At 33.9% G+C, this 22,673-nt stretch overlaps 2 protein-coding genes across 4 annotated transcripts; both read left to right on the top strand.

Moving 5' to 3' along the window:
* The first annotated feature begins 9,671 nt into the window (after window positions 1-9,671).
* On the top strand, window positions 9,672-10,990 carry LOC137829787 (uncharacterized). Its single transcript, XM_068636705.1, has 4 exons — window positions 9,672-9,913; window positions 9,994-10,064; window positions 10,136-10,280; window positions 10,386-10,990. The coding sequence occupies exons 1-4, from the start codon at window positions 9,833-9,835 to the stop codon at window positions 10,854-10,856; spliced, it is 768 nt and encodes a 255-aa protein (XP_068492806.1). The 5' UTR covers window positions 9,672-9,832; the 3' UTR covers window positions 10,857-10,990.
* A 2,938-nt stretch (window positions 10,991-13,928) lies between these two features.
* Window positions 13,929-21,346, top strand: LOC137826135 (E3 ubiquitin-protein ligase RZFP34). 3 transcript variants are annotated; one of them, XM_068632014.1, is made up of 12 exons: window positions 13,929-14,076; window positions 14,233-14,320; window positions 19,034-19,093; window positions 19,394-19,423; window positions 19,525-19,605; window positions 19,708-19,751; window positions 19,857-19,897; window positions 19,989-20,071; window positions 20,161-20,244; window positions 20,416-20,493; window positions 20,793-20,834; window positions 20,926-21,346. In XM_068632014.1, exons 1-12 carry the CDS (start codon window positions 13,967-13,969, stop codon window positions 21,079-21,081), a joined length of 897 nt encoding a protein of 298 aa, XP_068488115.1. In that variant the 5' UTR covers window positions 13,929-13,966; the 3' UTR covers window positions 21,082-21,346. The 3 variants fall into 3 exon arrangements, with proteins under 3 accessions (XP_068488115.1, XP_068488097.1, XP_068488106.1); XM_068631996.1 differs by lacking the exons at window positions 19,034-19,093; window positions 19,394-19,423; window positions 19,525-19,605; ... (5 more) ...; window positions 20,793-20,834; window positions 20,926-21,346 and adding an exon at window positions 14,782-16,518; XM_068632005.1 differs by lacking the exons at window positions 19,034-19,093; window positions 19,394-19,423; window positions 19,525-19,605; ... (5 more) ...; window positions 20,793-20,834; window positions 20,926-21,346 and adding an exon at window positions 14,779-16,518 and having other exon boundaries at window positions 13,934-14,320.
* The last annotated feature ends 1,327 nt before the right edge of the window (window positions 21,347-22,673 follow it).

The following is a 22,673-nucleotide window of genomic DNA, read 5'->3' as shown; positions in this document are numbered from 1 at the left end:
TGTGTAAAATTAAATAAGAAAAATGGTAATAGTCTTTAGAAGATTAGTTCAAGAATCAAATATTGAAAAGTTTAATTTTGTGAACAATTGTTCCTGTTGTGATTTTATGAATAGAAAATTGTTGTGAAGGAAAAGATGGGATAACAATATAGAGTATACTACAGTTGACCTACATTCAAGTTTTGGACCCAAAATATATATCATGGGGTGTTTTTGAAATAAAAAATAAAAAAAATAAAGCCATAAACTAAAATTAGTTTTTTATTATCAAGTTTCTACCTAAATTAATTTTAATTTAGGACAAAACTCTTTTATACCAACTAAAAAATGCGAAAGTAATAATATAAATACTACATATTTCTTCTCATTTTTTCTTGCTATTTTTTTCTATTATTTTTATTTTTATTTTAAATCAGAGACAATATTTTATTTGTGTTGACTAGGTGAGTAAAAAATTATGAACAATATTAATAAATTGACTATGTTCAAGTTGATGATGTTCTTTTATGCATTTATGTCAGTTTATTATATAAATAAATAGAAGGGGGGAAACAAAAAGTGAATTTGTAATTTTTGTTAAAAAAATTTAATAAAGTGAAACTTGAACATGCTCTTCATACTTGTGATCGAGATAGTCTTATCTGCTTCATTTGCTCTATGATAAAAAAAAAGTGAAGATAATTTAATGAGAAAAAAAAATGAAATGATGCATGAACATTTTATAAAACTGTTTATAATGTACTAATTGTTTTCTATAATCACCCCTCTCTATTGCACGACTCACATTTGAATCCTAAGTAAATGTATTATATTAATACTCTCTTTTTTAATAATTTAAATGTAAATAATTATAAAGTTACTCATTTTTATAATATAATTTTTTTCTCAATTTGCATTTATAACTATTATAGTGAAGAACGAGTTAAAAAACTTTAAATGGGGTGATGTGAGGATCAAGAGATTTATAGGAAGAGAAATAAGTATTTGAAAAAAAAATACAGCCAGTAGGGATAGAGGTAAGGTTTCACTTAATAGACTCACTTCTCATCCAAAATAACTTTGTATCTTTTGACTAATAATTTATTTACCCATTAGAAAAGGTTGAATATTAAAAAAAAAAATAAGAATTGATTTATGTGCATATTAATTTATGATTTTTTACTTCAAAAAATAAAATAAATTACAATCAGTAAACATTAAGATATAAAACATAAGAAACTTTAGAATAATTTATGTTTCCTATTTTATATCTGTTGGAGATCCCACATCGACTAGAGATTAGAACTTTTCATTGTATATAAGTGGATGCAAACCTTAACCTCATGAGCCGGTTTTATGGGGTTGAGTTAGGCTTAAAGTTCACTTCGTAACTACCACCTGCATGAGTAACAAGATATGTGTTGTAAAACAGAACCTAATATAGCAAAACAAAAACGAAAAATAGAGTGTGTGAAACGGAAATGGTTTGTGCGTGGAAAACCCTAGCTTTTTGATTCCGTTGGAGGAGATCTCGGAAGTGCAGTAGAAACTGGAACTTACTGCTGTGCCTGGTCCTTCGGGATTTTAGAACGTTGCCGCCGCAGTTGCAAGGTTGGACGGAAACACGTGGGTTTGGAAGTTGGAACGAATTCTTGGATCCTCTCCCTATATAAGAGAGCTCCACCCTCTTCAGAAATGCATCTCTCACTCTCACTACTTCATCTTCTTCCTCCGATTCTTCATCTTCTTCCTTTCCCCAATTTTTCTCTTTTTAATTTCTCTTTCCTCTTTATTTTAATATTATAATTTTCTGGGTTCTATTTGATATTACTCTTTTAGAAGAGAAACTTGCTAGTTCTGATCCTCGGAAATTACCGGGAAGTTCCTGTTGTATCCTGGGGGACTTGCGGAATACACCGCGGATAAGTCCTTACGGACAGTGATTACTCACGCCTCGGGAAACCTTTTTGTTCGTTTTAAAGCCTAAATTGTTGAAGATGGTTGTTGCCCCTTCAAGATTGTGTTTGATGAAGACTTGTATGTAGTGTTTGATGAAGACATTTATGTACTTTCCATGTATTTGTGCTTTGCTTTAAGTATGTCTTAGTTAGTGCTTAGAGGTTGTCTAAGAGTAGCTTTTTGCTGAGTAACTCACCTCATAACCACTGGCCATGTGATAAGAACAAGCATAAGTCTTCTAAAATTGTTTTCACATGTTTTACACAAAAACACGTTTTACTGCATAAAAATAAATCTGTTCTTTTCTAAATAAACAAATTCATTTTCTTCACTGATGCCTTGGCTAAAGTCTTGTAAAAATTTGATTTTGTGCATCAGGTATTTTGACTAAGTCTTCTTCTTTTCAAAACGACTGAGTTTCAAATAGTTAAACCTTCTCTGTTTTCGTTTTGAAAAATAAATCTGTTCATCTGTAAATGAATAGATTCTTTTTCTCTCTGGTGCCATGACAAGCTTAAACGTTTTCAGTTTTATCTCTGCACCAGAATGGTTGACTAAGTCTCCTCACTTAACAGATTCTCTAACTGCTTTTTGAAAATAAATCTGTTCATTTTATTTTCAATCTGTTCATTTTATAACAGCTTTAACTGTTTTTCAAAAATCTGTTATAAGCTGGCTTTCTATAAAATGCAAACTTGTTTTCTGAGTTAAATAACGATTCAAACAGTTTATACATTTGCAAAAACAAGTTTTGACAGCAGAGAGTTAAGTGTTTTCAAGGATTAGCATTTGTTCTTCAAAGATTTCGAAAATCACAAAGTGCTTGTTCTTGGTTTGGTTCCAAAAGCTTGGTGTGAGGTGCAGCTACTGTTCTAGCAATCTTGTCTACTGGTTTAAGGCTGATCTTTGTTACCTCAATCAGGTGTAGTCGTTTCACTTCTTATTACTTGTAATAGTTTGGTTGAATCCTCTTCTTGATAGGTGTTCTTGGAGAGTGGATGTGTGTGTGTGAGTGTTGAAATAGGTTTTTTCAGCAAGAGTACCTAAGTTCTTGTAGGTTTCAAGAACAGTGGGAAGTGTACTTGATTGTACTGTGTGTTAGTGAATTCCACCTGTTGTTGGTGAAGACTGGATGTAGCTCAGGTTGAGTGAACCAGTATAATTGCTTGTGTTCATTCTCTCTCTCTCTCTGCAATTTCGTTTCTGCATAATTGATAAAACAGCAAAGAAATAAATCTGTTCAATTGAAAATAAATTTGTTCTTTCTGGGCACTGTGCATACTGTTCTTGATTTCTGAAAAAGGTGTTTGAATCTGATAAGAACATATAAAAACTGCTAAAAGCCACTGGAACAGATTGACTGTGATAGGCTGTTCAAGAAACTGTAAATGCTATTAATTGAACCTTAAACAAATTGCTTAAAGTTGAAGCTTGCTGTGCTGTGATTCATTGTTCTTAATTTCTGGAAAATTTCTTGACATCAAGAAGAACACTCATAGTCTGTTAAGAGTCACAGGAACAGCTTGTTTGCAAAGGTCACTCAATTAACTAACATGCTATCAATTGAACCTTAATCACTTGCTTGAAATTGAAGCTTGCTGTATTTGTGTTTCACTGTTTTTCAAATCTGATATTTGTGTGTGTGCTGCTGAAAATTCTCACTGCATAATCTTGTGATTAACCTTGCTGAATTAAAAGCTTTTCAAACAAAAACAGTGCTGAAATAAATCTGTTCATTTTAACATAAATCGATTTATTTTCTGTAAAACTGGGTTAAACACTGTTTCTGCGAAGAAGTTTTAAAAGGTCAATTCACCCCCCCTCTTGAACTTTGGCACTATTAAACCCAACATAAATAACTACAATCGTGCACCTCAGTGCAGACATAGGGCTAAAAACGACTATCCTCCTAAGGCAAATCTAGCCGAAGGGGAAGATACTATTGTGGCAGTCGTTTCACAAGTAAACCTTGTGACAAATGTGAGCAAATGGGTGGTAGACTCTGGGGCTACCAGACACATCTGTGCAAACAGAAATGTGTTCACCTCCTACACAAGTGTGGGGGATGGAGAAGAACAAGTATATCTCGGTGACTCCAGGACAACTCCTGTCCTAGGAAAAGGAAAAGTTCTTCTGAAGCTCACATATGGTAAAACTCTAGCTTTGAATGATGTGCTACATGTACCATCAATTAGAGTTAATTTGGTCTCTGTGGCATTACTAAGCAAAGTTGGGGTTAAATTGTCATTTGAATCTGATAAGATTGTTATGACAAAAAACAATGTTTTTGTGGGAAAGGGATATTGTGATCAAGGCCTTTTTGTATTAAACATTTCTGAAATTATGAATGAATCTACATCTTCTGCTTATATTGTTGACTCGTATGATATATGGCATGCTAGATTAGGACATGTGAATTCTTCGTATGTTATAAAATTGCAACGACTAGGATTAATCAACATGCATGACAAAGAAAGTAGTAAATGTGATGTATGCGTAGAATCTAAAATAACGAAGAAAACATGTCACTCTGTAGAACGTCAAACTGAAATTCTTGGTTTAATTCATACCGACCTTGCTGATTTAAAACAAACCATGTCTAGAGGTGGTAAAAATTATTTTGTAACCTTTATAGATGATTTTTCTAGATACACCAAAGTGTATTTAATTAAACATAAGGATGAAGCTTTTGACATGTTTTTAACTTACAAAGCGGAAGTAGAAAATCAACTTAATAAGAAAATTAAGAGAATTAGATCAGATAGAGGTGGTGAATATGTTTTATTTAATGACTATTGTGTAAAAGAAGGTATTATTCATGAAGTAACCCCACCATATTCACCTGAGTCTAATGGAGTAGCTGAAAGGAAAAATAGGACTCTTAAAGAAATGATGAATGTCATGCTTATTAGTTCTAATGCTCCTGATAATTTATGGGGTGAATCTCTGCTTACTGCGTGTTTTTTACAAAATAGGATACCACATAGGAAAATTGGTAAAACCCCCTATGAGTTGTGGAAAGGTTATCAACCTAATTTGAAATACCTAAGAGTGTGGGGGAGTTTAGCTAAAGTGATGTTACCTGATCCTAAGAAAAGGAAAATAGGCTCTAAAACATCTGATTGTATGTTCTTAGGATATGCAGAACATAGTGCTGCCTATAGGTTTCTAGTTCTTAATAGTGACATAATTGAACGCAACACTATAGTAGAGACAAAAAACGCTGAGTTCTTTGAACACATCTTTCCGCTAAAGAATAGTGGTACATCTGAACAACCTATAGATAGTGTTAGTAATACCTTGAGTGAGGATGTTAGAAGAAGTAAAAGACAGAGAAAGGAAACATCTTTTGGAGATGACTTTTATACTTATCTAGTTGAGAATGATCCAATAAGTTTTGTAGAAGCTACTAGTGCTCCTGATGCTAAACATTGGGATAAGGCCATTAAAACTGAGCTTGAATCAATTAAGAAAAATAATACGTGGACCTTAGTAGATCTGCCTGAAGGAGCAAAACCCATTGGTTGTAAGTGGATCTTTAAGAAGAAGTATCATCCTGATGGATCCATAGAGAAATATAAGGCAAGATTAGTTGCTAAAGGGTTTACTCAAAAACATAACATAGATTACTTTGATACTTTTGCACCTGTTACTAGGATTTCCTCTATTCGTGTATTGCTAGCCTTAGCATCTATCCATAAGTTAGTAATTCACCAAATGGATGCTAAAACAGCTTTTCTGAATGGTGAATTAGAAGAGGAAATTTATATGACTCAACCTGAAGGTTGTGTAGTCCTAGGTCAAAAGGAAAAAGTATGCAAACTTTTAAAATCTTTGTATGGTTTGAAACAAGCACCAAAACAATGGCATGAAAAACTTGATAATGTTTTACTTTGTGAAGGTTTTTCTACCAATGATGCTGATAAATGTGTGTATTCTAGATCTGAGAATGGTGAATATGTCATTATATGTTTGTATGTGGATGACATGCTAATTTTTGGTACATGCAATGATATAGTTTTTAAAACAAAATTGTTTCTTGGATCTAAGTTTGAGATGAAAGACATGGGTGAAACAAGTGTGATTCTAGGAGTTAAAATCATAAGGAAGGGAGATAGTATATTACTATCCCAAGAAAAATACACTGAGAAACTTCTAAAGAAGTTTTGTTACTATGACTTTAAGTCAGTGAGTACCCCTTATGATGCTAACTCTAAATTAAAGAAGAACAGAGGAGAATCTATTTCTCAAACTCAGTATGCCCAGATAATTGGGAGCTTATTGCATTTAATGAGCTTTTCTAGACCAGATATTGCTTATGCAGTAGGTAGATTGAGTAGATACACTCAATGTCCTAGTCAGGATCATTGGGAAGCACTTGCGAGACTCATGAAATACTTGAGAGGTACAATGGATTATGCCATTGAATATAGTGGATTTCCCGCTGTGCTAGAAGGGTACAGTGATGCTAACTGGATCTCTGATTCATATGAGACAAAATCCACTAGTGGTTATGTATTTACACTTGGGGGTGGTGCAGTTACATGGAGATCAGCCAGACAAACTATTATTGCAAGATCAACAATGGAATCTGAGTTTGTTGCTCTAGAAATGGCTGGTAGTGAAGCTGAGTGGTTGAAAAACTTCTTAGCAAACATTCCTTTAGGAATGAAACCAACCCCATCTGTATCAATGCATTGTGATTGCCAATCGGCAATAGCTATAGCTAAAAATAAGAGCTATAATGGAAAGAATAGACATATACAATTAAGACACAATTTGGTGAAACAGCTGTTAAAGAGTGGAACGATTTCTATTGACTATGTCAAGTCAGAACGGAATTTGGCAGATCCTCTGACAAAACCCCTAGGGAGAAAAATGATTTTAGAAACATCGAGGGGAATGGGACTTAAGCCACTTGCAAACAAACAAGAGATGGAAACCCAACCTTTGTGATTGGAGATCCCATGAATAAGGTTCATATGGGTAAAAACAAGTCACTTGTTAGTTCTGCTAGCACTAATATTGATTTTAAATCAATTTTGTCCATTCCTATGGTGTGTGTGAAAGTGCTAGATACTACATTATCGAGAGGATAAACTTTGTGCTTAAAATTCAGAGGTAAAAGAGTTTTAACGATTTACAAAGTTCTAATGATTTTCATATCCCTTATGGGTGGTGTATGATTTGTAGCATACACTTGATGAAATCACCTATATGAGTGTCAAGTGGGGCCGCTTGCATGAGATCTTGGCAAGATCTCTATAGCACTCATGAATATCGGGCACGCGCATGGCCTAGTAGCGCAACACAGCGATAACAACAAGTAATGTGGGGGTGTATTGTGACTGATAAACCTCTAACACATACTAAGTGTCTTGGTTCATATAGCTTGCTATACCAACTACACTATGTGTTACGTTCATCAATCTAAGACTGGTTCATATAGCTTGCTATACCAGATCTGATGCATTACATCTTAGATGAACCCAGAATATTCTTTTCTTTCTCTATCTCTATGTTTTATTTTTTGCAATATGTGGGGGATTGTTGTAAAACAGAACCTAATATAGCAAAACAAAAACGAAAAATAGAGTGTGTGAAACGGAAATGGTTTGTGCGTGGAAAACCCTAGCTTTTTGATTCCGTTGGAGGAGATCTCGGAAGTGCAGTAGAAACTGGAACTTACCGAGATCTTCGCACTCGTTGCCCTCTCCACCCTGGATCGTGGCCGCATGACCGGGAAAGCACTACCTTGCCCTTCGAAAGTTGAAGAACGTTGCTCCGCTTCCGCGCACGCTGTGCCTGGTCCTTCGGGATTTTAGAACGTTGCCGCCGCAGTTGCAAGGTTGGACGAAAACACGTGGGTTTGGAAGTTGGAACGGATTCTTGGATCCTCTCCCTATATAAGAGAGCTCCACCCTCTTCAGAAATGCATCTCTCACTCTCACTACTTCATCTTCTTCCTCCGATTCTTCATCTTCTTCCTTTCCCCAATTTTTCTCTTTTTAATTTCTCTTTCCTCTTTATTTTAATATTATAATTTTCTGGGTTCTATTTGATATTACTCTTTTAGAAGAGAAACTTGCTAGTTCTGATCCTCGGAAATTACCGGAAAGTTCCTGTTATATCCTGGGGGACTTGCGGAATACACCGCGGATAAGTCCTTACGGACAGTGATTACTCACGCCTCGGGAAACCTTTTTGTTCGTTTTAAAGCCTAAATAACTACCATATCTAGAATTGTTTTATCTTTTTATGTTAGGCCAAAGCTATTTTTCAATCAACATTAATTAGGATTTATTGATTTTCATTAATGATATTTTTTTGGCTTATGCATAACACATTTTTTTATCAAATTATATCAATTGAGATTATTTGTCAATTAATGTCAGTCGGGGTTTTCAACCAATATGAATCGTAATTTTGTAGACAACAAAGGTTGGAATAATTTCTCAATATTAGAACTTTTTTTATTGTTGTTAATATGATTTTTTTTTCATTGTTAGAAGAATTTTTGTTCTTGTAAGTCATTATTATTTCTTAGTCAACATTTTTTCAAAATCAGTGTAAGGGAGATAATTTTTTTGACGAATGTGAATTAGATTTTCTGACATACGTTTGTCATGGTTATTTTGTTTCAACGTCTTCAATGATTTTTTTTTTTTATCAATGATACTATTGTTATTCTTTGTTGATAGTTTGTTAGAACATTATTTTCTTTCAACCAACATTAACTATGATTATTTTTTATCAATGTCAATTATAAAAAATTTCATTTGACGAAAAGTTAAGAATAAGAACACATGAACGCCACAAAAATAACTTCAATCAATGTTTGTCATTGACATCAACCAAATTCAATATTAACTTACACCAATAAAAAAAAATGTTATTTGAAAAAAACAAATGAACATTGTCAAAAAAAATAATATTAATCAAATCCTAAATCCTAAGCCAACTAAAAGAATTCATGAATAGTAATATTTTTGAATTACTAATAATTCTTTAGTATTTGAATGACTTCTTTGTATTTAAAGGTAATTGAAATATTTTATCCAAACTATAAAATTAAAATTCAATGATTTTGAATTAATTTAACTAAACAATATATTTAAAAAATGAAATGAAATCAATTCAAATTCAATCTATTTTAGCGTCTTACAAATTATAAAAGTATCTATCTAAATGCAAGGTAAAATTCATCTTTAATGTAAATTCATCATTCACCACATCCAAAACAAACCCTAACATGATAAGGAATCCACGCTTGATCACAAATAGGAGTTGCACTTGTTTAACCTATTCACCTCATGGATGAAACTAAGCTAAATTATTTTACAATTCAAAGAGATTAATATATTGTTGTCATAATATCTCCTCATGGATTTATGATGTTTTAGAATATTTAATTCAAAATATTTTTAATTAAACAACTATCTAAAATATATTTTAAATTATACCATTCAGAAAAATTATACTCTAAATTACATAATTTGAAATTATATCCTAAATTACATAATTTTATTTTGAATTACACAATTTAAAATATTATTTTTGGATTATTTTTAAATGGCATAATATTGTATTAGGTTTTACAACTAAAAATATTATTATAAATTATATAATCTAAAACTATATTCTAAATCATAATAGGTTGAATATATTATAATACTATCATATTTTTATAATACAAAGATAAAAAAAAATGAAAATGGAAGAAGAAAAACCCTAATTTTATTTCAAATGTGAAGGTGGATCCAAATGTGCAAACTAAACGGCACGAGCTGCCCCGTTTTGGTAGCCGTGGGAATGAATGGGTCGGAACTGGATTTATGTCTAGGTGGAGTCTATTTGTTTTAGGCAGAAGAGTTTGGTTCAGTTGAGAAGGAGAATGGCGGTCGTCGGCGGCGGCAGTGGCGGTGGCGGTGGCGGTGGCAGTGTCAGCACCATTCGCGTGGCGCCTAAATCTAGTGTATTATATAATGCTAATTCCTTTCTCCATCTTCCTTCTTCCCCCACAATGCTAATAGGAAATCACTATTCTTTCTGTAGGTTTTCTTGCAACAATGGTGGCTTGTCAATCAACGCAACGGTTTAGCCGTTGGCGGGGTTGCTTCCAGCGAGTAAGTTCTCTCTTTTTTTAATTCAACTTTTTCATTGCTGGAAAAGGAGTGATTGCAATTCGTACGCGCAGGAGAGGTAGAGAAAGAGTGTTTTTGTCCACCGTCATTGCAGAGAGAGAAGAGGCCAATGTCCTACATACTCAAGATGGCATCGTTATTATTTTCCGTGGTTTCATCAACACCTCTCGTTCATCTCAAAATGGCGTCTCCTTAGAGGTATTTAACAACCTAACATCAGAATGAAATTCAATATATCTCTATTAATTGAATATCCTAATCCTGTTGATGGGTATAACATTTAAATTCTATCTCTTTTACCAGGTTTGTCAACACTTCCTGGTTGGATTTCCTCACGATTGGAAGAAGTATTCACGTCGTAGTTTTGGTGACTCTACTGCTTCTTCAATTGATAACAAGAAACGTGAATGTAACAATAGTGAAAAACGAATCCCAGTTGAAAACAAAGCCAGTGTTGAAAGGAAAGCCAGTGTTGAAAGCCAAACCAATGGTCAATCCTTGATCGGTATGCATGATCGGACAGGCCCTTCTGGAAAAAACATCATTAAACCTCCGAAAACTCCAACTTCGGCCTATAAAAGGAAAGCTAGTACACAAAAGATAGGGCTGGATGCCAACAATTCATTAAGTAGGAGGGTAACGAGAAGCATTTCCAAAACTAGTCACACTATGCCGGAAGAAGACGAGAAAGATCCAATAGCCAAAAATATTTTTCCAATAGCCGATCTTATTTCTCCAGTTAGGAGATCTCCCAGGTTATATAGTTGTAAATAATGATCTCTGATACTGAATTAGTGGTGGATACTGAAACTTGTGAGCATAGTTTGCCATATTATGCTTGGATTAAGAAGTATGTATTCTTGATGTGAAGGTATCGATGCATTATATTTCATTCCATTTTCATTCAACCTCTCGCTCTTTACTATTCCTGTTTATATCTCATAACTTTCACACACACACATTCTCTACTCTCTAAGCTATATACTACTCTACTGAGTATATCACAATAACGTCATTCACTGTTTGTGTTCAAGTTAATTGTCTTCCCTCCGCCAAAAGCGCTCCCCCTGTTTTCTTTTGTACATTTGTAATGCTTCTATCTAAATGTTGTCCTGATCCTTGCGATTCCTGTCATTCCCTTAACCATATCAGCTGAACTTCTATCTGTTAGTCTCAATCAGTTAACACTGAGTCAATTCTGTAAAAAGGACATGAGGCGAACTTACTTGCACACAGTTCACATATGTTAATGACTAGTATTTTTCAAAGTATAATTTACAGTATACTTGTTAATATTCAACACTTGTTTCACATCTGAAATTTAGGGGGCAAGAGTAAACAATTACTTGTAAGTGAATTATTGGACTGTTAAACATCATATTCTATTTGAAATTATTATCGGGGCAAAGAAGTATACAATTTTTTGTGGTGTTAGTTATTTCTAATGTTATGCATATTTTTTGTCTAATATTTTGACGTATTATTGATAGCAGCTAGGGTTACTTTTCTAATTGCAAGATATTTTGCTCGTGAGCGTATTGTAAGACTAGTGGAAGGAAAGGAAATACGAAGTTTCTTGCTATGAACAAAGCAAGTGGAGAAAATGGCTTCAGGGTCGTGACCCTGCTTCAATTGAGTCCTCTTCTGCCATTTTCTTCGGGGAATTATTTATATGGATTGACATCTGTTAAGTTTGTTCAATATGTATAGGGAAGGTATGATTCATATCACTGATGAATGCCAATGTTATACTGATCTCCAGTGCCTTGAAATTATTTGAATGTAGGAAGAGCTTCTTGCTCTAGGGGCATTCAAAGAGCTTATTTGAGCTCGTCTATTATTCTTAGAGTTTGGATTTAGGGTCTAATTGTAAACCTACTTGCAAATTATATAAGCACTTAACTAGGTGTTTGTTAAGCTCATGGATATGACTTATGACCTTATAAGCTCTGTTAGTTTATTTGAATAAGCTTCACGGCAAGTTTATTAAATTAAGCTACACGCACTCATGTATTGTGTTCTTATTACTTCAGTGCTTAACTAAATTATTTACCCGAGTGCAACCTTTATATGTTGTCTTGAGTTCTTGTGTAATCTATGCTAAATGGGTATAAAAGAAGATAAAAGAACAAATTTATTTTATGCTCGATTGCACTTGTATATCCTAAAAAGTAGGTAGTTTCAGTAAACTTTTTTTTTTGTTTTCCTCTGGCTAAACATAATCAAAATAATTATAAAATGGTAATTGTATGATTACAACAACCACAACATAGTTTTAATCCACTGATTAAGGTCTTCGCAACATGAATTACATAGTTCCATTTTGATAGTTTTACTTATTGACAACGGTATTTTGACATGGAATATCTGTAGCTTCATGTTGATTCTACATAAAATATAATTGTTGCTCAATGATTGTTAGTGTCTTGTTTTTATGAACTGGTGAAAATACTGAGAGCATTGAACTTGTGACCAGGTACCTATTTAAAACATTGTTCTGACAATTGCAACTAGGGGCAGCTTCATGAAATACCCTTGTTTTGAATTCATCAAAGTGGATGTTGTTATAAATTGTCATTGATTAGTTGAAGTGTATCTAAATTGTAATGAAATGTAGTTAAAATGAAACTCGGCATATTTTTGTTGTTTACCTATTTGGAACACTCTCAGTATGATTATCCAGAACTCTATTAATGGCCACTGCATTACTTGCTAAGCTATTATGCTGTGATCCACACCAGAATGTATCCATACACCAAATTCAATGGAATAGATTGGAAACTGATATCTGAGTAAAGAAACATCAATAATGATAAAAGAAAGAGATTGCAAATTAAAATATTCTGGTTGAACTATGGTAGGATCATTTTGTTTCTTTTGCAATGTCCCCTTCTTATATTGCTCCAACAGTTTGCATGTGTCATCTATAAAATTATGACGCATTAATTTTTTAACGTCCAACCTCGGACAATTCAATTTTATTTTAAATGTTTCATTTGTCATTGCTACTACACTTGTTCATTTCATCAATACCTCATTAATCAACTCAGAATCCAATATTAAAATAAGGATATTTTTATTGACTTATCCAATAATCGAATTGAAAAGCTCTTAAGTCTTCGAAACTAGTGGGTTAGGAATTTGACTTACAATAACATTAAAATAAGATTTCAGTAAAAATAAATCAAGAAATAAAATAATAATAAAGTGCAGTTACCATTTTTTAATTTTTTAAAACTTATTTATGGTTTTTTGTTCTTTAAATTTGCTCGTTCTGTGAATTTATTAAATTAAATATATACTTCTGAGATGTAAAAAGAGTTACATTATTTTCTCGAATTAAACTATAAGTTTCTTATTCATATTCATAAGTTTATATGATTAGTGTAATGTGTATTTTTTTCTATAAAAAATTGCATACATAATTACATATTTTTTCTATAAAAGGTGTACAATGAGTTTGTCACATAATTCAATATGAATAATCATAAATTAATAATGTTTTAAATGAAACTTAGATAATTACAAGATTAAGACTTAAAATTTTATATTAAATTTTTTAAATAATATTTTGAATTTGTAATATATATATATATATATAATAACTAAATAAAACGCTAATTAGAGTTTCAGTATTATAAAAGTAAGAATGAACCATGAAGCCTACAAAAAATAATTAAATTAAGATAACACTTAAGAATTTACATGATGAAGAACCTCTAATAATACTAGAGTTGTTTAGGGGAATGTTATAAATAATTATTTTCAATTTTAAAAAATTGTAATTACAAAATTCTTATTAACATATTGTGTTTATTATTTATTTAAACAATTGTGATGAGAGATGCTACCCCATTATAACAAACTAGACAACACGAAGAACAATGGAAACCACCCGAGAGGTTGTTTCATCTAATTGTCTTCTTGTATCAGAGTACTCTGAATCTAATCCCACACAACTTTCTGCTATGGAACGTGGGATTCAGAATTTTGGGTACTTCTTAATGTCTTGAGACGATCATTTTTTCACTCTTTTTCTTCATCTGCTGTATTTCAGAATTTCGTTCGGTTGGGATTTCATTTCCCTTTTTGGGTTTACCGGAAAAGAGAGAAAAATGTTATCTTGTTTCTGTCATGTTGTTTGAGACAGGTGCACGCATTACAGAAGGAGATGCAAGATCAGAGCGCCGTGTTGTGATGAGGTTTTTTACTGTAGGCATTGCCATAACGAAGCTAAGGTATAATTTTATGCTTTTGCCAATTTTTCATCGTTTTAGAGTTGTGTTAGTGTTAGCAGAAAATTTATACTTGCATACATGTTGATTTTGGCTTAATTTCAAATCTCACATAGGTGGAAATTATTTGGGGAGGGGGTTTGAGGGTTATAAAGTAACCTCTCCTCTTTAATTGTTGATATCATAAGTTGTAATATCTTCTCTCATATTAATAAAAGCGGATTGTTTCAACTGTGTTTGGAGATTAGTCTAAACTGACCGAACTCTGTTAACAAGTTTTGGGTATTTTTTCTTCTTTATCTCTTTTAATTATTCTGCTCTATTTATTCGTATTATATTGCTTTCTTTTATGTTATAGTATAGTATTCAATATTATTTGTTTGGTAGCTCTGTTAGTGTTATGTCCGGTTCATTTGTTCTGAACTGATTCATGATTCATTTCACTAATTGTGTTGTTTTAGTAGGGAAATTACTCGATTTTTCTTAACAAGTGGTATCAGAAGTTTGAGTCTGTAATGGAAAATAAAGATCAAGAAGCGAAAGATGTTGCCTTAAATATTTCATCCAGGGTGTCGGGCTCCTCGTCATCATGGTCGAGGTTCCCGGTGTTCAGTTTGAAATTGGCAGTTGAAATATTTGATGACACTGGCCATTTCGACATGTGGCAAGGAGAGGTCTTGGACTCTCTTTTCCAACAGGGTCTTGATATTGCTATCGAAGAAAAGAAACCAGAAGGGGTAGAGGATAAAGACTGGAGCATCATCAATCGATTGGCGTGCGGAACTATTCGATCATGTCTGTCCAGAGAGCAAAAATATGCTTTAAAAAATGTGACTTCTGCACACAAACTGTGGAAGGGATTGGAGGACAAGTTTCTAAAAAAGAGTGGTCAGAACAAACTCCTGATGAAGAAAAGGTTGTTTCGATTTGACAACCAACAAGATACTACTATGAATGAACACATCACTGTGTCGAGCTCCTCGTCATCATGGTCGAGGTTCCCGGTGTCCAGTTTGAAATTGGCGGTAGAAATATTTGATGGCACTGGCCATTTCGGCATGTGGCAAGGAGAGGTCTTGGACTCTCTTTTCCAGCAGGGTCTTGATATTGCTATTGAGGAAGAGAAACCAGAAGAGATAGAGGATAAAGACTGGAGCATCTTCAACCGATTGGCGTGCGTAACTATTCGATCTTGCCTCTCCAAAGAGCAGAAGTATGCTTTAAAAAACGAGACTTCTGCACATAAACTGTGGAAGACATTGGAGGACAAATTTCTGAAAAAGAGTGGTCTTAACAAGTTCCTGATGAAGAAAAGGTTGTTTCCGTTTGACTACCAACAAGGTACTACTATGAATGAACACATCACTATGTTTAATCAATTACTAGCAGAGTTGTTGAATTTAGATGTGAAGTTTGAAGATGAAGATTTGGCTTTGATGTTGTTATCATCTCTTCCTGATGAATTTGAACATTTGGAGACTACGCTACTTCACGGGAAGGAGAATGTGTCTTTAGATGGTGTTTGTTCTGCTTTGTATAGTCATGAATTGAGAAAGCAAAATAAGATGAAAAACAAATCAACGACATCAGAAAAACCATTGGTGGTAAGAGGTCGTCAACAAAGTCAGACAAAGGGGAGAAGAGGAAGGTCTAAGTCTAAAGGTCGAGTCGTTGCCAAAAGATGAGTGTGTTTTCTGTCATGAGAAAGAACACTGGAAGAAAGACTGTCCAAAACTGATGGAGATCACATAGGAGAGACTTTTATTAATGAAGGAAGAGGTCATTCACCCACACATTTGAAGTTCTTCCTTCTAGTCTTCTCAAATATTAAAGAAGAATTAAAATAAAAAGAAGACCAAGCCTAAAGCCAAAAGAGGACTCAAGAATAGACTTCAATTAATATCTCTCTTTATAGTTTCTTTTGTATAAATTTGTAAATAATATAGAATAGTGTTTAGGTAGGTTCAAAGAGGGAAACCTAAAGACACCTCTTATGTAAAGGCATCTTTAGATATTAGTTTTAGAACATTCTAGTAGATTGACCCTTCATAGCTCACTATAGGCGCTAGAAGTGAGACATGTGCAAGGGACTTTTGGTTAGCTTGTTGTGTAAGCTTTGTAAACTTCATGACCGGTCCTTCTCCTATATAAGGAGGGCTTAGGTCCTTCTAAATGCAAAATTGATTTTTGAAGTAATGAAACTCTCCCAAATTAGTGATTGAGTGAGTGAGATTTGTCTTCTCCTCTTCCTAGTCTCATCTTGAGTGCCTTGGTTCCTCAAGTGACGGCAATTCACACTTATCTTGGAGCAATCACATTTCAAGTGACGTGTTCATCAACCAAGTTCTTCAACCACATAAGTCTTCTCTCTTTTCCATCTATTTCTTTCATCTCCATGTCCATATGAACTCTTAAAACATGTCTTAGGTTCTTTCTTGCAATTCTATTCGGTGCTTTAGCTTTATTTCAGGTTTTGTTCGGTTCTTCTTCTTCCTTGCTGAATGTAATCGGTTCATCTTCCTTCTTTCTTGCTTTTGTTCGGTGCATTTCAATTGTTAGGCATTTTAATCGGTTCATTTGAATTCTTATGCCTTTTAACCGATTCAATTGACAAGCAATGGACTTCCATATGAGTTTTGGCTTGGTTACTTAAGTTTTGGTGAGTTATTGAATGATAGAACATTGATCCAATTCTAGAAAAGTGCCTAATCATATTCCAACTCAAGTTGATTCCATAAAAAGTCAAAGAATCATCTATATCTTGTTATTGGAATCATATCAAAAGGGAAAACTCCACAAGATGCAAATGTTGCAGAATGCAAAAGTGATGTGGAATCATATATCTCTTTGATTGTCTCGCCTTCAGCATCATCGTATCCAAATGAGTGAATATTTGATTCAGGTTGTACCTATCATATGTGTCCCATTCGAGAATGGTTCTTCGAATTTCAAGAACTCGATGGCAGGGTTGTTTACATGGGTAATGATAATCCATGTAAGACAACCGGGATAGGTTCAATCAAGTTGCAGAATCATGATGGATCTACCAGAATTTTGCGGGATGTGCGGTACGTGCCAAAGTTAAAGAAGAATCTCATCTCATGGGGGCTTTAGAATCTAAAGGCCTAGTTGTGACGATGCGAGATAGAATTCTTAAAGCAACTTCAGAAGCACGGGTGATGTTGAAAGGCGTAAGGAAGAACAATTTGTATTACCACCAAGGTAGTACAGTGGTGGGGACAGTAGCGACAACAACTTCTAGCACTAAGAAGAATGCCGAGGCAACAAAGCTGTGACATATGAGGTTTGGAGATAAACAAGGACAGAGAGAGGGGGAAACTTTGGCTGCCATAAAAGCAATAATTTGCAGAAGGTACTACAATCTTTTGGTATGCATGAAGATACAAAACCTATAAGTACCCCACTTGCTCCTCATTTGAAATTGAGTAGTCGCTTATCTCCGACGACTGATGAAGAACGATAATACATGGCGAAAGTTCCATATGCAAATGCAGTTGGAAGCTTGATGTATGCAATGGTGTGTACGGGACCAGATATTTCACAAGTTGTTAGTAGGTACATGCATGATCCGGGCAAGGGTTATTGGCAAGCTGTGAGATGGACTCTACAGTACCTCCAAAATACCGTAGATGTTGGATTGACATTTGAGCAAGATGAATCACTTGGCCAATGCATAGTTGGATATTGTGATTCTAATTATGCAGGTGATTTGGATAAGCGACAATCTACAACTGACTATTTGTTCACTTTAGCAAAAGCGCCAGTTAGTTGGAAGTCTACCTTGCAGTCTACGGTGGCTTTGTCTACGACAGAGGGAGAGTATATGGCGATTACAGAGGCTGTGAAAGAAACAATTTGGCTTCATGGGTTGCTTAAAGACTTGGGAGTTGGTCAGAAACAACTCGAGGTATATTCTGACAGTCAAAGTGTTATTCATTTAGCAAAGAATCAAGTATTTCATGCACAGACGAAGAGGCATTGATGTTTGTTATCACTTTGTGCGTGAGATTCTCGAAGAAGAGGAGATTGTTCTTCAGAAAATTCACACTACGGAGAATCCTGCAGATATGCTCACCAAGGTGGTTACAGGGGTCAAGTTTGAACATTGTTTAGACTTGGTTAATATCTTGCACATTTGAAGTTGGTGCCCGGAAGCACAAATTTGAAGCACCGCAAAGATTGGTTTGGTTATGTTTGTTTGAGAAGATTTGTATTAGGTGGGACTTGAAATTAAGCCAAGGTGGAGATTTGTTGATTTTGGCTTAATCTCAAACCCACATTAGTGGGAATTATTTGGGGAGGGGGTTTGAGGGTTATAAAGTAACCTCTCCTCCTTCATTGTTGATATCTCAAGTTGTAATATCTTCTCCCACATTAATAAAAGCGGGTTGTTTAGCTGTGCTCGGAGATTAAGCTAAATTGGCTTAACTCTGTTAACAAGTTTGGGTGTGTTTTTTCTTCTTTATCTCTTTTAATTATTCCGTTCTATTTATTGGTATTATACTGCTTTCTTTTCTGTTATAGTATAATATTCAATATTATTTGTCGGGTAGCTCTGTTAGTGTTTTGTCCGGTTCATTTGTTCTGAACTGATTTCATTTCACTAGTTGTGTTGTTTTAGTGTGGAAATTACTTGATTTTTCCCAACAATACATACATACATGTTTCTTATCCATTTTGTTTTAATTTAAACAGAACTCTGAGGAGGTTGATGTTGTGGATCGTCATGATGTTCCACGCCATGAAATTAAGAAGGTTTGCATGTGATTACTCACTTCTTGATTTTGAATTGGGGCGGTTATTTTGTTTGATTCTTTATGGTAGTTGTTATACTGTACCTTAGTAATTCATAAGAAATAATATTCTGATTGCCAGAGAATTGTCATTTTCATGTTTAGTAGGATTGCAATTTCATTAAAGCTCTCTATATTTTTGGATCATTGAGCAAACTAAAGTTCTAATATTTATCTGGTTCTTATCTTATTTTACTCACAATGTTAATCAATATTTGATGTTGTTCACTCCCTTAATCCATTATGTTTTGTTGATTTTTAGGTTATATGCTCTTTATGTGACACAGACAAGATGTAAATCCTAAAAATCTGAATTATAATAATCGATAGAAAGATGTGTATACTCATAAATATGCCTGCAGCTACTGATTTGTTGGTTATTTTTCATGCCCTCAGGTTCAACAGTACTGCATAAACTGTGGAGTATGCATGGGCAAGTATTTTTGTTATATATGCAAATTCTTTGATGATGATGTAAGTTCTCCACTGGAATAGAATTTGTGTCATGATTGTTTCTTTTAGTTAGTGCTAGACTTGATAGTGCTAATTGTGTTAAAAATTTCTTCAATCTTGCAGACTTCAAAGAACCAACACCACTGTGATGAATGTGGCATTTGCAGGTAAAGTTCTTCACTCTGTTTGCTAACTGCTAATCCGCTACATTTCATAGTGTGTTGCTCAATAGAATTGGAATAATCATCTGCTCTATGCAATAACTTTTACAGAACTGGGGGCAAGGGTAACTTTTTCCACTGCAAGAGATGTGGTAACTACATTGCTCCAAATGCAATTGTTTAGTTTTTCTCATACCTTTTCTCCATTAGTAATTACTAAAAATCTACCAAATTATGTTTTAGGATGTTGCTACTCCAAGGTAATGGAAAAGGGGCATCGTTGTGTAGAAGGAGCAATGCATCACAATTGCCTTGTCTGCTTTGAGGTAAAACAAATCACTAGTACTATAATTGGCTGAAATGTTTAGAAAAAATGTCGGATTCTCATTTAGATTACCTCATTTCCCCCATGCAGTATCTATTTGATACAGTAAGAGAAATCAGTGTCTTGCCTTGCGCGCATACTATACATTTAGACTGTGTCAAAGAGATGGAAAACATCATAGGTAAGGCATTTACATCTATCTACATGTTACCAATGAAGGACTTAAATGGTGTACACCTTCATGAGTTTCATCATGCAGTATTCTGCTATGAGGCTGAGTTGATATACACCTTGAGACAGTCTTCATCATTTAACCAGTGTTATTAATTCTCATTATTTGAAAACGGATATAGGTACTCATGTCCTGTGTGCTCAAAATCCATATGTGACATGTCAAGTTTGTGGAAGAAGCTTGACAAAGTGGTATGTAGATGTCATTTTCTTTCTATCAGTGGATGAGCTTAGTTGGGAGTGAAGGGGACCTTGGCCTCCCCAATTTTTTTTCACATATATAAACTAATACATAAATCAAAATAGTTTTTTTAGTTTTAGTATATTTCATATATTTGGTACCCCCAAAATGTTTGTACATCTATTTTGGCATCTGCAAAATATTTTCTGAAGATCCACCACTGCTTTCTATTGATATATTTTTTAGGCAGCATATGATTGCATCAATATATTCAGTTTTGTAACATTTTCGAGTTAAAACTTTTGCTCAGATTGCCTTAACTCCAATGCCTGAAACCTTCAAAAACAAGATGGTAAGTAACAAGTCCCAATTCTTAAGGTTTAGAGCCAGGAATTAAGGGTAGCTTGTGAGACATATCTAACTGTATATTTGCATGAAACCAGGTGTGGATTCTTTGCAATGATTGTGGAGTGAAATCTCATGTACAATTCCATATTGTGGCCCATAAGTGCTTAAGTTGCAATTCATACAACACAAGACAGATACAGGGAGCATCTGCTACAACAAGCTCGTCTAGAGTGACCGAAATGGTGATATGAACATTAAAGGTCTCTTGGAATGGAAACATTTCTTGTTGAACTGAGTTACTCAGTTATTTATGAAACACTAAAATCAAATTCTAGTGGTCAAACATAGACAATTGAGGATAAACTTGGTTTAGGCTGTGTTGTAATATGGTATTAGTACTATTAAAGCCTAAGAAATAATTAGGTCTCCTTATCATTGTCATCGTGCCATATCTTAAAATTAAGCAAAGATTCGAAGCTCCCAAAGTCAAATTGATAAAGTGAAATCGTATTTCAAGTTGCCGAAGGCTTATGATAGAAATGGAAAATCATTACATAGTGAGATCTTGTTTCTTGAATACATTTTGAGATCTTGTTTTCCATAATATATGTTTTGTATTTTAGAATTACTTTTTTTAGAATGGAATTTTGATTTTCAATTCTATTCTAGAATTTTATATCTGCAACATAAAAATCTATTTTGGATTTACTTTTTCAAAATATTATTTTTTATTTCAAATTTTAAATTCCAAAATAAAGGACAATTTTAAAAATTTAAAATTGGATCACACGGTGTTTTCTTCCTACATGCAACTGTTTTTGGCACATCCACACTTGCTTCCTGCACCTTCCCATTATAGTTGAATGACAAGAATAATACTTTAAAATGTTAACACTTTTTCAGAAAGTACTATACAGAATGTATTAAAAGTGTTTTAAATTACACGTTTAAAATGCATTCATACAAAAAAAATTGTGAAATGGATTCCAAAATGTGTCGTTTTACTAGCAACATTTAGCAGCAACCAGAACCATCAATACTATTGGGCGAAGTGAGACAGCCAAGGTCCAAGAAAGTGAGCTCAGAAGTGAAGGAAGAAGCCAAGCTGAATGAGTGAGTATTATGCTTAATCACCAATTGATCATGTTTTCTTCTTTCAATTCTTAGATTCCCTTGTCTATTCTGAACTATTTTCTATAACAAACTTTCAGGGTGGACATAATAAGGAAAACAACAAAGTGGCATGAATAAAATTGAGTATTTCCTATGTTGCAATTTCATGTTCTCCTCTCAAAATCCTACAACTTGGTCCTTGCTCAAAAAGGATGACAACATGTGTCTTCTTACTGGTTTATTTAATCTGTTTCTAATTTTATAAATTAATGATTTTTTTTTTTTATGTAAATTCATAAATTAAGAATTATTTTATATGTCAATTAGCAATTAATACTCACAAATAAGTGTTTATATTTTGATATGAAATAATGCTGAATTTAGGCACTTATCAAGTTACCATGTGGTTTTTCTCTGGTCCCATAATGGACGCCAAAAGGTTTATGCAGAATCGAATATAACCTCACACGTGGTGTTCTCAGCCTCGTTCTTCGGTCTTCGGATATTTGATCTTCGAATCTTCGATCTTAGCAAGAAAACCTGCTATTATACTCTGACACTCAAGTCAGTTTTCAGTCTAAGTAAAGGGTATATGTAAAATGTTATAGTGATTCGCTACCTTTCACAGTGTTCAACTATTTATAGCGATTGTATTGGGATCCTACATGTACGGATGATTAAAGTAGACTTAAGTAAGTTCAAGTGCCCCTAGTCATGATTTGTAGATTAT

This window comes from Phaseolus vulgaris, chromosome 11, assembly GCF_000499845.2.
Source record: "Phaseolus vulgaris cultivar G19833 chromosome 11, P. vulgaris v2.0, whole genome shotgun sequence".
Taxonomy (NCBI): Eukaryota; Viridiplantae; Streptophyta; class Magnoliopsida; order Fabales; family Fabaceae; genus Phaseolus; species Phaseolus vulgaris.
This window is presented reverse-complemented; position numbering and strand designations above follow the sequence as displayed.

Coding starts and splice junctions, on each gene's coding strand:
- LOC137829787 (XM_068636705.1), top strand. CDS start 9,833: ATGGCGGTCGTCGGCGGCGGCAGTGGCGGTGGCGGTGGCGGTGGCAGT. Junction 10,065..10,135: donor GGCGGGGTTGCTTCCAGCGA/GTAAGTTCTCTC, acceptor TCGTACGCGCAG/GAGAGGTAGAGAAAGAGTGT. Junction 10,281..10,385: donor AAAATGGCGTCTCCTTAGAG/GTATTTAACAAC, acceptor CTCTTTTACCAG/GTTTGTCAACACTTCCTGGT.
- LOC137826135 (XM_068631996.1), top strand. CDS start 13,967: ATGGAAACCACCCGAGAGGTTGTTTCATCTAATTGTCTTCTTGTATCA. Junction 14,077..14,232: donor CGTGGGATTCAGAATTTTGG/GTACTTCTTAAT, acceptor TGTTTGAGACAG/GTGCACGCATTACAGAAGGA. Junction 14,321..14,781: donor ATTGCCATAACGAAGCTAAG/GTATAATTTTAT, acceptor TTGTTTTAGTAG/GGAAATTACTCGATTTTTCT.